The sequence below is a fragment of the Vidua chalybeata genome, chromosome 4 (genome assembly GCF_026979565.1).
Source record: "Vidua chalybeata isolate OUT-0048 chromosome 4, bVidCha1 merged haplotype, whole genome shotgun sequence".
Classification (NCBI taxonomy): domain Eukaryota; kingdom Metazoa; phylum Chordata; class Aves; order Passeriformes; family Viduidae; genus Vidua; species Vidua chalybeata.
Genome location: NC_071533.1, coordinates 64503176 through 64518489, shown reverse-complemented (window position 1 = coordinate 64518489; position 15314 = coordinate 64503176). Strand labels below are relative to the sequence as shown.

General features: G+C 35.0%; 1 protein-coding gene across 8 annotated transcripts in view; it reads right to left on the bottom strand.

The window, feature by feature from the left end:
- Positions 1 to 15314, bottom strand: part of LOC128787103 (DNA polymerase nu-like) — a 111617-nt gene that overhangs the window by 22135 nt on the left and 74168 nt on the right. For all 8 annotated transcript variants that reach the window (XR_008430573.1, XM_053941001.1, XM_053941000.1 and 5 more), the window contains 2 exons: positions 14527 to 14605; positions 4048 to 4115 (listed from right to left, as the gene is read on the bottom strand). Coding sequence is in view for 7 of the 8 variants with exons in the window: in XM_053941001.1 (XP_053796976.1) it covers positions 4048 to 4115; positions 14527 to 14605 (147 nt within the window). In the remaining variant the exon portion in view is untranslated. The remainder of the gene's footprint in view (positions 1 to 4047; positions 4116 to 14526; positions 14606 to 15314) is intronic.

Genomic DNA, 15314 nt, shown 5'->3' with positions numbered 1-15314 from the left:
ACCAGGCAGATTATTGATGGTAAAGCTGAGAGTCTTCTGCCCAAGCAAAACGGATTTCTGCCAAATGTTTTGATTTGAACTTCCCAAGCACCCTCTAATAGGAAATTAGGATTTTAAAAAGCTCTTTTGCTGTCATGTTCTTGCCCTAAACATAGAATTGAAGGAAATGATATGCCATATCTTTGATGAAAATTGCACCATTCAGAGTAGTATGTGCTTCATTGTATTTTGAAGTGTGTCAAAGCTTGGGCAGTCAAAACCTTATTATAAATAAATCATGTTCTGCCTTGTCATTCAGAGTGAGCCATATGTGTACTATAAAACTGTGGGCAATGGATTCTTTTTGAAGAAAGTATTCTTCCAAAATAGAGATGAGACTTTGAGATGACCCACCTTATGCAGTACTTTGTGCAGAAGTAGATCTAGAAAAAAAAAAAGAACACTTCTTTGCTTGTTTGCTTGTCCTCTTGTTTATTAGATGCAAAAGATTCCAAATCATCTGTGCATTATTAGATGCATTATAAATGGGATTTCTGTATATTGTAAAGTCCTGAAAATTCTTATTGGAGCATATGAAGTCCCACAAAAAGTGCCAATATTACAATTCCTTGTGGCATTTTTCAGTGCCATTCAGAAGAGTCTTAGAAGCAAAAAAACATTTTAATGTTGTGAAGCAATTCAAAAGAGACTCTTCCATCAGGGAAATGCTGCTGAGAAGGCTTATATCCTTCATTATGATCTAATGAAATAATACTATTTACCTTTATGTTCTTCATTTATAAATCTTAAAAATATTTTAAGTTTAATGTTCATTCTACAAACAAGAAAAAGGAGACATATATTTGTTGTTGCTTTCCTGAAAAAGTAGGTCAGAAGCATGACTGGAATCAGAATGTAAACATGCTGAATAGTAGGCCAGTACTTCTTGGATCACATTAAATGCAGGAGAATAACACAGCACTGAAGTGTAATCCATTAAAACCCTCAAACACTGCTCTTTAGCTTCAAGTCCACGTCTTTCCCTTTACTGAGCTTTGTGACTGCATAACTGAGATTTCTCTCTGGATCATTAAACTGCAGGCTGGAAACTGCAAGTCAGCAGATTCTGTAATTTAAAGTTTCTGAATGGACAAAAGCTCATTAGATATGTAAAGACAAAGCTGACAGCTAAAGAATATTGGCAAATAAAAGCAAGAAGAGTAAGGATTTTAAAAACAAGTGAAAGAACTTTAGGTAAAGAGATGAAAACTGTCTTTGGACATTCACAATGCTTAAGCGACTTAGGAGAACACAACCTACTGACTCTATTTTGGTTTAACACTCAGATATCTAATCTGTTACCTTACTTAGCAGCTCCTGAAATAATTGAAAAATATTAGGAGAAAAGAGTGTTCCTATTTACTTTCATCTGAAAGGAATCCAGGTCAACTGTTCTCAGGCTGCTGTGTGATGTGAACTGAAACCGTTCACACTATGGACTGGGACAATAGGGAGATCTGCTTTGGCACGTCCTGTCCTGCTGACTGGAAGTGAGATGCCAGTGTGGACACACACTTTCTCTGCCTATTCAGATCAAACAAAATCCTCATTAATGACTGAAGAATCACCAGCTTTGGACCCTTTTAAGACACCTTGGATTTGTTCTTCTACCAGTAGCAGAACTACTTGCAAAACACAGTCAGGGAGGTTGAAAGGAACCTTTGGAGGTTACCTGGTCCAGCCTGCTGCTCAGAGGGGCCACCTTGAGCTGTTTGCCAGGACCTTGTCCAGATGGCTTTTTTACATCTTCAAGGATGAAGACACCACAACCTCTCAGGGGAACTTGTGCCAGTGCTCAGTCACCCTGGGAGTAAAACAGTGTTCCCTGATCTTCAGAGGGAACCTTTTGTGTTTGGGTTTGTGCCCATTGCCTCTGGTCCTGTCACTGGGCACCACTACTTCCTCTATGCCCACTCCCTTAGGATATATACATTAGTAGGATCCCCTGAGCCTCTCTTTTCCAGGCTGAACAGTCCCAGGTCTCTCAGCCTGCCTTCATAGAACAGATGCTCCAGTCCCTTCATCATCTTTGTCACCCTTTGTTGTACTTGCTTCAGTCTTGTACTGGGAAGCCCAGAAGCAAATGCAGTTTTCCAAGTAAGGCTCTCCCAGTGATGAATAAAAAGGAAGGAAATCAATGTCTCAGGTTGGTCTTTTTGTGTAAAGAATAAGACAAGTTATCACTCTTCAGTATATCTGAAAGTTCCTGTAATGCAGAATTTTCTTTTTTTCTTTGACTCTTAGGGCAAAATAGAGACAAATTGAAAACTCAATCTTCAATCAGCAGAATGAAACAAGCTTCTATCTTGAACACTCAAGTTTGGCAGCCTACACTAAGTGCAATGACAATTTCCAAGGTATCTCACACCTCTAGACTGCCCAGGTCCATTTTCTAAAGGTCATCTTAGCAACTTCAATTATAGGATTATAACTTTGAAGCTCAAAGAGGAATTTATAGGTATGTTTATTCTGCACCCTGCAGCTAGACCTGGAAATCAGCAAACTAATTACTGTGCAGTGCATACTCTAAACTTGAGTATTTGAACTGCACTCTTTTTGCATTTTCAGAAAAAAGCCTCCAGTCATTATGTTTCCAGAGTGGGATATTACTATTATTACTATTACTATTTTCATTACTATTACTATTTTTCTATTATTCATATGATTACTATTATTCATATGATAGAGGTTTTTTCTGTTATACTTTGAAAAATATTGATTTTTCTGAATTTGCTACAAATTCAGACTAGTGATGGAGATCTAAATTTGATCCAATGGGGGCAGAATCTGTGATTTTCTATATGTATTATCAATCATGAATAATTTTTATCTTTTGGGTATAATATTAGCACTCTATGCAAATTGATGCAAAATAAGATAATAAAAATTCTTCTATACTGTCCTACAGATGTCTTTCAGTACACTATGCTTCCTAACTCTGAAACTATGTCAATTTTAGACATTACCTTTTCTGAACAGATATCTCCAATAAATTGTAGCATGTTTTTTTAAATTTAAAACAAATCTTAACTCCTGTATTTAGAGGTCAAATGTTAATATATTAACTTAATTCATTACAATGCCCTGAATATATTGAGCTGAAATATTTCCTGGGTAGTTTGTTTAGATTAGATAGAGTTTTAAGGCTCTCATTTTGAACTAATACTCACAAGAGGGAGCAGAGATGAAATGAGACTAATATAGCAGTTTGTACTGTTCAAATGAATACAGCATGGGAAGCTGAAATAATTTTTTTATTAAATGCTTGTGATATAATGGAAGATATTTCTTGTATTGGTTCATTTAAAATATTTGTGACATTATGTTAATTGGTTTAGCCAAACATATTGTTGAGCTTCAAACTAGACCAACGTTTGTGAATAAGCACTTGGTGCCTACAGGAATAAACCCACAACTTACTGGAGAAGAGACCCAACAGTCTGCTATGTGCCCTTTGTACCAGCTGCTGAGACAAACTCTGGCTTAGGGAATAATGTCTGGAAGTAAGCCAGATGAGAGGATCAAAACATAAGCACAAACTTTTACTAACCTTAATCTTGAGAGTGCCATCATAAAGGTTTCTTAATATAAAAAAGCAGTAAACTAACATAGAAATTACATTACAGTATAATCTTACATGAAGAATTGAATACTTCTTTATGTAACAGCCCCTAATCTAAAGTACTTCAAACTGGTTTATTTCCTTCTAAAACCTTGGAGGAAATATTATTTACTCTTACAGGGTTCACACAATGGATGATAAAATCTTAATAAAAAAACTAAATACAAATAACCATGGTAATGAATTCCAAATGAGTGTATCACATTTTATCTACATAAGAGCCAGTGGTGGAAAACATTCAGAAAAATCTGCTTAGTATGCATTTTCTTAATTGTGAGAATCAATGTGCTTCTTCTCATCACATTAGTTCTTTATTCTCTGAGAAATTACAGGATATAGAGAGTAAAAATAGGTGGGAGGAAAAGAGAAAGAGAGATTGTATTTACCTGAGAATTCCTGGATTTGAGAATCTTCTACTTCAAACAACAATTCATCATGGATCTGGGCAATTAACCTGAAAAAATTCAGAGACATCAGATAATATATGCAAAAACAAATTTAACAGTGCTTTCATTCATGGATAAGTTAAAGTGAAAATAAACATCCAAAGAAAATTTAAAAATCATTAATGGACTTAAGAATTGCCTCTCCCTATATTCTGGAAACATGAAGGCCGTAGTTGTTAACCCAAATTGTGCTTGCCAGCTTATAAATGTTATTCAAGGATTTGATGACATGACAAGGTATCACTTAAAACCAACATGATGTGCAGAAAAATACAAGAAATTATGGAGACAGGCTATGTTTTGTTAATATAGCTTGGTTTTTTGAATTGGATATAAAGAAGAAGTTCTTCCTTATGATGGTGGTGAGGCACTAGAACTGGTTGCTCAGAGAAGTTGTGGATGCCCATCCCTGGCAGTGTTCAAAGCCATGTTGGATGAGGCTTGGAGCAACCAGCTCTAGTGGAAGGTGTCCCTGCCCATGGCAGAGGGTTGAACAAGGTGGTCTCTGTGGTCCCTTCCACCCCAAACCATGCTGTGATTCCATAATTTAAATTAAATGTCACTTGTAGACTTTTCTTAATACCTTTTCTTAATAATAGCAGTTATTCAAGTAAATAATTCTTTACAAATGGCTGAAACATCAATATGTTTATGACTTATAACTTTTCACAGCTTCTTAAGATAGTTTCACACTGCCTTAAATTACAGTGTGACATTGACTAACAATGTGGTGAGCTCTAATAATAGATCTTAAATTATTAGTCACTTACAACACAGTCAGAAGCAGAGTTAAACAGATTAACATATTTTTAATCGGAAATTAGGACACAGGACACAAAAAAGAAATAGATGAAAAGACCAGGATCATTTGTAGCAAAAGAACATAGTTACATGAAAAGCTGAAATTTCTAATTCAAGTAAATTAATTAAAGCAAGAGTATCCTCATAACCATTGAAATGACATGCAAAAGGTATAAATCAGAACAGCGAATATTAAAGATGAATAAACAGTCAATCAATGGAATAAGTGAAAATAATTGCATTTATTAAACCAGTGCAATAAAAATATGATAGACTGATTATTGTTTGTTGCAGAATAGTGTCTCATGCCTTCAGTCAGGATTAAAGCACCATATATTCTGAGTGTTTGGTAAGGAAAAAGCTCTTAGAAGAACTTACAGTATACATAAAAGCTTCATCATAAATTTATCAGGATTTAGGAATGAAAGAATAGGATTTTCAAGACTTCTCAGCACTGTAAGAACTGATTACCTCACCTCCATGCTAAAAGTAAAACAGGAGGAGCAGGTGTGGACCAGAATTAAGTGCTACCTTATGTGTGTCCAAAAACCTGTGGAAGCAATGTAAATTAACTGAAATTTTCTCTCTGGACAGCAAAATAGATTTGGTACAACTCTACATGCTCCAGTTCACCTACTGAATGCAGCCCAGCTCCTTTAGCTCTCCATCATGGCTAAAGGACCCTGTTTCTCAGTCACATCATCCTGAACATCACAGCCCCTCAGCTCAGCTGCACTGCCAGTTAACTCAGGAGCTGCATGGAGCTGCAGAGTTACATCTGTCCCATCTTATGCATCTTGTGATTAATTTGAAGTTCAGGACCATGTTCTGTCTGCTAAATACAGAACTAGAAGTTGGCAGTGCTGGTTCTCTAGCTCTGCTGCTCTCCTAACCAATGCCTTCAGAAAATGGGAATAATATTTCTGAGATCTAAGAAATGAGTATTTCTAATACACTTCTATTTTCAAATGAAAGGTATTACAGAAGATTTAATTAACACTAAACATGATTTCCTAGACTGATGCCAATAATGAAATAGTAGACACTATTTCCTCCTTAATGTTCATCAAACAAGATAGATATTTTTGATGATGTTTTATCTCTTTTTCTTACATATTTCACAGCAAATAATGAGTTCTGGTCTTACTGTACAAGGTCACCTGTATTTTTTCAGGCTTGCTTAAGTAATAACACTTGCATACATTATGCTGTTCCACAGAAGGAAGCATTCAATTTGACATCAATAAAGATGAAAGAAAAAAATCAAAGCAATTTGTACATTCAAAATTTGCAGTTTTCATCATTCCCCTGCATGCACCTACCTAGCCATGGCATAGTCTGAGTGAAAGAAGTTTGAAAAAGCCCCTATACTTTTGCTTAATAGCTTAATTGAATCCTCTTCACTTTGAAGGAGTATTGCAATAGCAAGCTCCTCTCATTATCTTGTGCTAAAAGGTATGGCCAACTGGATTAGAAACTGCAAACCATGCAGACACTAGTAAATTTTTAATTCTACAGATGGTAAGAATGCCTTTGATTTAGAAACTAGTATTTTATCAACTATGTTCTTGCAGGACTAAAAATTAGGCATCACTTTTGATGAGTATACATATGATTTCCTTTGCTGAGAAACATGGCTTGCATCTGAGCATGCCAGTGGTGTGGAACTAGAAATAGTGCTACACCCTGATCCTTCAAATGCAAAATATTTCTGTGACTGCCAGTCTGAACATGGTTTTTGACTCCACTTTATTGTGCCCAGCATACAATAGCCATCTTAAACTATTATGCTGCACTATAGAATTTTAAAAAGAAGATATTTTTCATTTTCTTAACGCTACATTGATCATTCTTCCATTTTCCTACAAAGCAACGCAGAGACTAAATTCTCAGGCCTCCAATGGATCAGCCCAGCTATTACTACTGTATCATAATCATATTAATGAATTAGATATGCCAAAACTAATTAAAATGTTCTCAATAGATTTTTTCATAGTATTCTATTTATGAAGCCATATAGTTAGAGCATACCTTTCCATAGTACCAGGCCAATAAATAATAAATAATAAAAGAACTAATGAGGATTTTGTTTGTTACTGGAAATCAATATATTCCAGGTCTGAACTCCTCTGTTCTAAAGTACAGAATTGCAAGGTTTTCCATGACTACTTCACATACCTAGAAATACTTACACTATTAAACTGACCTCAACAAAACAGCTGTTACCTTGTTAGTGAGCAATGGTATTTTTCTTTATCATTAAAGGAAACAACTTTCTGTCTAAACTCAAAAGAAAGGGACTGTGGCATGACATGCTGCAGGCTCCAGTGCAGGTATGTTCACTAGAAGAGGACAGTGTAGGGGAAAAAAGAAAGACAAGATTGTCATAGCAGTCTTCATCAGAAGGAGATTTTTAGCAGTGGCATGCAGCGCTTCAGGATGTTAGCATGTGCCAAGAGATGCTCAAACTAATTAAATTCATGTTTCTTCTACAGACAAGGGACTAAGGCTGGTTCTGACCTAGATGTTCTGAACTTAAACTTGGAAAACCCCAGCTCTGTGTGGTGTCTTTGTGGCAGTGCCACCTCCCAAAACAGCTACCTGAAGTTAGACAGAGATTAACCCTCTGTACATTTCTGTTATATACTTTTTGCATCACCAGGGAATTTTTTACTGCTGTTAACAACACAAAGCATAACATAGTTTAGCTTTCCATATTGGTCTGTAGAAAGATAATATAAAATATAAACCACCAACAGTTTAGTGGTAGACTAGGCAGTGCCAGGTTAACAGTTGGACTCGATGACCTTAGAGGTATTTTCCAGTCTAACTGATTCTATGATTCTCTAGTACATTGAGCTGTCTGTTTTAATTTGAATAGAAAATAAATTAAAATAAGGTTTAAAAACTGGGCAACTGGAAAATCTTTTAAAAAGAGGGTTTGATCATCATGCATAACATAGCAGGATTCAATGATCTTCAATGTTCATATTTGAACAAGAGATTTCCTAAAACAAAAGGATTTGGAGAAGGTTTTTGGAGAAGGAGCAAAGAAGATTAATTATTTGAAATCCATCATAACTTACTGGTTTGAGTAAAAAATTCTAGAGAAAAAAACTATAATAAATCTTGAGAATTTAAAACAATGTTAGCAGTTAAATATTTATATAAGAACAATAAAATATAAACATTGAAGAGTTACTAAAAATAAACTGCTTTAAATAGAGCAGTAATGATCACTTTGTAGCATAATATACTTTGAAATACTTACTTAAAATATTCCCTAAAATATTTTCAAAATATTTCTCATTTTCTATTCTCACAAGGTTTTCATCTTATTTAAAAAAGCACTATGTCTCTGATCAGTGAAATGAAGATCATACAACAGTATGATCTTTATATCCCAAATATTAATATCTTTGTCTCTCATCCTATGTTCTTCCCCTTTTTTGATATAAGCAAATCAGTCAATAAAATAATAATACATCTGGTAACACCACATTTTTTGCTTTGAATTTGAAACCTATAAATGCCTAATGGGAGACTTCAAAATTCCAGATATGGGAGTACACAGTTAAAAGCTATGTGTAAAAAATTCAAAAATAAACCCAAAAAGCATAAAAACTGTTAAGTGGTTAGGAAAAAAAAAAAAAAGATTAAAACAATAAGGTATTTTTAAATCAGACAAATGGGGGACTATGGAAAAAAAAAAAACAAAACTCAATCCATCAAAACCAAAAAACAAATGGAAATATGTTTCATGTTTTTAAATGAAAAAAAGAATTTAATCACTTGAAATATTGACACATTCACACTTAATAAATTAATATTTAATAAAATATTGACTTAAAAGGCACGTAATTAAACACTTTGCCAGAAAAAAACAGAAAGGCTGCTCATGTAACAAACACTTGCATGGATTTCAAGAACTTCAAGAAATGATGACATACAATGATTTTGTGGGAAGATTTTTAAATCTTATGTTTCAGAACTCAGACTCATCCCCACAAACAGAGGAAGATGAAAATCTGCAGACAGACAGGCTACTCTCTACAAATCTTACACCTCCCTCCTGGAGCATCTGCTACTGGCCACACTCAGTGCTAATGGAGCAGATGGAAGCTGGATCCAAGTCCTCTTAGAAATATCTACGTTCCAAACACTGAGACACTATTCATTTATTTTCTCATACTACTAACACTACCTGTTGTTTAATTGTGCCCAGTTTCCCCACAGAAGCCCACAGATTCCAGTGGACAGAATTCCTGTTGTTGTGTAAGGAAGGAACAAGATTATTAGCATATTGCAATATTTTGTAGAATTTTCCCTTTTAAAAATTTTTTTTGAAGCTGCAACTATGTGGATTCCTAATGTTGTAATATTAAAGTTATAACTCAGGATACATCATGCCTGAATAGATGTTACTTGCATTAACTTTAAGCTACCTCTTTCAGTGTTTTCATGATAAAGACCAAATAATTTTAACATTTTAACCATAAAAATTCAGCTAGCCTGTGAAATGGGTTTTCTCAGCAGCTACATCATGAAGAGTGGGAAACTGAACAGATGGCTAATTAAAGATAATAGAATTTTTGCATGTATCCAAAATGTTTGGAAACATACAAATCTAAAAGGTGACCTACAAAAGGGTTTTATAAATGAAATATATTTATTTGTGTTGAATGTCTTACATAAAGGAATAGTGAAAAACCTGCTAAATCATGCATGTCCCTTTTGGCTGTGATATTTCAGCATTTTAAATGTACTTGGCTCTTTCTATAAAGAATAAATTAGTCTGATTTGCTCTGGCTCACTGAGCATGAAGTGTTCAGGTAATAGCTCACCATCTTGTGGATACATGCAAAATACTGCTCTGGTTGCTTGAGGAAAGTGATGATTTTTCTAAGTTACAGCTTGCATAGAAATTTAATGTTATTTGGCTACTTTGGGAGGCAAAGAGCTACATATTAGATAACAGCTATGGAGAGTGCAATGTGACCTCAGAAGTTTCCTTCTGCTACAGAAACAAAAGCATTTGTCTATGAAACAACCATCTTATTCTCCTCTCAAGCAGAATCCAAAACAAATCTTTTCCTTGTGGTTCAATTTCTCCAGTATCAGGCTAAGGATAAAAGTTAACCACCTTGCTAGAGTTAATACATTAAGGAAGTTTGGGCACATACTGAATAGGAATTGTGGGCAGAATACCAGAGCAAAAAGCATTTATTTGAAAATCCTGGTTAACTGCTAGAGAAGAGACATAAGAAAAAACAGTTCTTTAACTCCTGAAGAAACAGATAAATGGATGTAAGTTTTATGCCCCAAATTAAAGATCAACACACATAGCAGCAGCTCTAAGAATTTTACTTAATTTATTTGTATGAAACTATGATTCAGTCAATAAGTTGGGTTTATTAACATGCCCTTCTGTATGAATCTGAGAGATTATAAGCAATTTATACAATAATAATTATTGAATCCCTACACACCTTATAAAAATGCTGCTAGATTCTTGTGTTATACTAAAACTGAAAGCCACTTTCAAAAAATCTGTGATTGATCACATGACTTATCTGAAAAAAATCCAGGTCACATAAAACAATACTTGTTGCTGGGATAATAAGAGCTGTTTCTAACTAATTTAGCTATCTGTAGAAGTGAGTTGTATTCACAACTCACCAGCACAGAAAATTATTAGTTTGATTAAGGTGTTCCTTGAGGAAGACATACAAAATTCCAACATCCACTGCTACTGAAAAGCAGCTGGGACCAACCAAGAAAATAAACCCTTTGCTTTTATTTGCTGGTAGTTTCTCCTTTTCAGATTACTCATTTATATTTGGCCTGTGGTTGAACCTGTCTCTTTAACTGGGCTCCAGACATGCTGAGAAGTAAAGCTGTGTGTTTGTGGCACAGGTCTAGTCCTGAAGGAGCAATAATTTCATGCAAAAGCAGAATTGGTGGAGTCACACCAAATTACTCAATAGTTCTGTAGACTTGTTAAAATTCATGTGCATGTTGTTGAAATACTGAAAAGTCCATGTAACACCAGGTAGAATTTGGGTAATATCAGTGCTTCTTCAGCTTACAAAACAAATGATCAAGGAATGCTATAGGGAGCAATTCTTCTACAATTTGCCAGCACCCTTCTTTCTCACCAAGTTCCCATATGACTCTCACTGCAGTGATGTTTCAAACACAGAAAAGAGCTACAACTGTCCATCTGAGTTCACCAAGTTCACCTTTGCACTCTCATCAATTCCATATATTTTACTTTCAGCTGCTACTGTATGCCTTGATCTCATTTCAAAAGTTTCTCTGCTATCATCTGCCTGCAGGAAACATTGTGAGGAGGTTCTGTGGATTGCATAAGATGGGTAAAAGCTGGCCCTTCAATAATTTATGCTAGCAGCACATTTTCAGTGAGCAACTTGGCCAGCAGCAGAACATCTTAAGAAAGATCTAGGTAATACAGGAGAAGTCTGAACAATTTTGATTTCTTGTCAGCACCACACAAAATGCAGAGATATTAACACTCATGCCAGTAGTCAACCCATACTAATATTAGATCTGTATCATATATATTATATTTAATACTATTTTTCCTGATTCCTGTAAAATTGCCTCCAAGTAATTGACTTGTTATTGTCAACTGCATAAGCTGCTAGGATAGTATTTGAGTTTGAAGATAAAGAAACATAAAGAGAAAAATGGGACTGCTAGTTGACAGAATTGATCAGTCACCATGGAATACACTGTTCCATCAACACCTCTCTGATGAAGCATCATGAAAATGTAACTTGATCACCTTTCCTGACTTCCAAATACACTATCATATGTGCAAACAATAACTGAAAATCTACTGACTGCTAGTCACACAAAAATGAAGCTTCACACTATTAGGTCAGAGCTTGCTCACTGCTGAACAGCCTCCAGCACAGGAACAATGGATGCAGTGTTGAGAGTAAAGACTGCAAACATACCTGCAAACTAACACTAAAAACTATAAGACCTTATTTAGATTTTTTTTTCTCTGTTTCTAAGGTAAGGAAGATAAAATGTTGAGTGTTAGCCAAAACTTAGCTATGCTTAATAGGATACTGTCTCCCAGGGTAAATGTTCATAATCACTTCTAAAGCATGTAAAAATGATATTTCTCTTTGATATGCTGTTCAAAGTGAAAACCCTGTTTCCAAAATTAGAAATTCTAACAGGGAAATAAAGATACTTACAGGGGTATGAAGATAGAGGAAAAGATAGTAGCGTGCTGTCTTTGTAATGAATACGATCTGATGGAGTGATAATAGGAGATTGATTATATTTCTCATTTTGGAAGAGCTACTGTACGTTCCCACTGTTATAATAGCACCAATTATGTCCACACTTCCTTTCAACAATATTTTTCAAAAGGCTTTATAAAGGATGTTAGAATCATTATCCTGACCTGACTGATAAGAAAATCAAGAAACAGACCACTGAAAAAATAACTAACTGAATGTCACCTGGCAGACAATCAGAAACACAATATTTCAAGTTTCAGTCCTATATTTTTCTGGCAAGATCCTTCTGATGTTTTCAAATGCCACTGTACAAGCAGGGAAGTGTTCACAGAACTTACAAAGGCATTGATTGTGATTTTCTGACAAGCCTGGTCTGTAAGTACCTACTAAATATTACAGCAAGGAGCCATTATTGACTTCTAAAATACTCTCCTCTAGCAAAGCCATCCAGTTGTTAATGGCTGGCGGAAGTTCAAAACCCCTGTTTAAAACAGTCTATCCTTTTTAAATGCCCTTGCAGTGTTGGTCTTTCCCAGCTTTGACATTTATGATAGGAACAAGTAGGATAGGCAGTGATATTTCTGTTATCTGGTGTAGCCATTCCCCTATGCTTTCACAACACCAGGAATTTCAACATGTACAGCTCAAATACTTCCCCATGTCTGTTACCTCCTTAGCCATTTGGTGACATTACTTCTTTAAAATAAATAAATTTAAGAAAGAAAAACTCAAGTAAAATTTTCAGTTGAGAGAAAAAAAAAAACATTCACAAGTCTAATCAGACATGATATTAGTAGCAAGAAACTTTGGCTTTCTCAGAATTACAACAGGCAGTTGCTGAACCTAAAGATCTGTGTGGCAGGCAGGAACTACAGAATGTAGTATGTTCTTTGCCCTTGCACCACCTCCACTTGCCTCCTCCACTAAAAGCTCTTGGCTGCTCCTTTATCACTCATCTAACTCAGTTATGCCTGCTACTGCTATAGAAATTTTCATCCATGCCACAGCTGACAGATTCTGGGCTCTTCATTCAACTCAGGTAGCAAAATGAATTATAATCAGTTCAGACAATCTGCCTGAAAGTGTACAATGCAATATGTGATAGTGCATCATCCAACTTTAATACATAAATGTATTATTGTCTGAGTGCAGGCAGGATCTCCACCAAAGAACAATTTCCCTTTTCATGTTTGTACTAGTGGGTCACTTACTTTATTTTTTTTAAATAGTTCAATGGTATTTTGCTTAAAAAGTTGCAAGAACATTTGTGGCATAAGAGCCACTCAGAAGTTGTTTTATTTTTAGCATAGGAATGAGTCCAACTACTTTGAATTCAACAAATTGAACTTTTATTTGTAATTAGAAATTGTATTTTCAAGCATTGATCAAATAACACTGCTGTGTGTAAACGATACACACAATAACACACACAAATTACATACAGGGTTAGATAATACCCATAATTGCCAAGTATACTCATGATAAAACCTATTTCTTTGTACTGAGCTACACACCCACAGAAGCCCTCAATGCATGATTGCTACAGCTAAATTGTTATCATCCTTTCTAGATGATAACAGAAACATTGATGTTGTGCCCTACTTGCACTACTCTGCTTTTGTCTGAACTTTACTGCACCAATCCGTGTTCTACTGGATGATTTGCTACAAAGTCTTTGCATTACCAAAGAGAGAAACCAGTTATTTGGGTTTTTTTCTACATGTTTGATTTGAAAGTCTCTTCCTATTGCAGCAAATAATAATGATCACTAGCTGTCTGGACCAACCTCTCCACAGGAAAAGGAGATTTCATTATTTCTGCTACTGGCATAAAACTCTGTGAGGACATTCTGTGATCTCACACCCAACTCTGAGCAGTCACAACAGAAGAGAATCATGATGATTGAGTTTTTCTTTAAAGAAAAGCCATCTATAGAAGAATAAAAAAATGTTCATTTATTTTGCTTGAGCACTGGTTTCCTGATTCCTGTTTTTTTTCTCAGCCCATTGAATGTTCAATTCCCACTGTACAATACACTCAAATACAGGAAGGATATGATCAGTGTGCTTGATTTCAAAGGTGCAGAACTACCACTAAATTAGATCTGACCAAGTTTAAATGACCCTGGGGCACTTCAACATCTTGGGATGCATTTACAGATACATTTAAGCACAAAGATATAACTTCAAATGTATAAAACCATTCTGCATGTCCTTGCTTGTTAAAAGATTCAGAGGTACACATGGTACTTCTAGAGCTGCTTAAAATGCCAGAAACCCATTCATTTCAACTAATTTTGTTTTGAATCCAAGCAGTTTTGCAGTCATTCATTACTAACCTGGCTGTTAAAGTTGGAGAAATGGCAATAGAGGCAAAAATCTTCACCATAGCCATTTTACAAAGATCAGCTGCAGAGCCTATGAAAGAAAGTGATCTGGTTTTAATTTAAAGCATGCAAAAGGAAAATGTTCTTCTTGGAACTATGGCATAGGAACAAAAAACATCAGAAGATTCTGAATTATAAGAATTTTCAAAACTAGCACATCCAATTAATGCAATATGTGAAACAGATTATAAGACTAATAAATAACAGAGGAAGTAATTATATGTTAATTAAACTAGAAAATAACAATATCAAATCATGTGTTAATTAAAGGTGAATTTGTCATTCACAACTATATGTTGAAAAATTGCTTTCTATAGAAAAAAGGTATGAAATTATCTATCTCTAAACTTTAATTAAAATTTATCTATTAATCAATTAAAGTTTAATGTCACAAAAGGTCAGAACATTGTTTCAGTGCCGCATTTCAAATTGAAGCCTTAATTTTGCACTTTTTCATATTTCCATGTATATGTAAAGTATATTCATTACATTACAGTGTTAAGAGCAATGGTGCATAAAACAGTGTCATGGCACAGAAAAATGACACATTTCTGGTCATCAAGCAGCAGAATAATTCTCTACTCCTGCAGTTTGGTGAAGGGCTTTGTTCCGATCCAAACATTTTACACAAAAGATTTATCTGATAAAATATAGAAACAATCCTTTGAGTAAAGAGTGGAAGCCATAATCCTCCTTGTCCCACTAAACATCCTAAATATCCTAGCTCATGGTAATTTTTT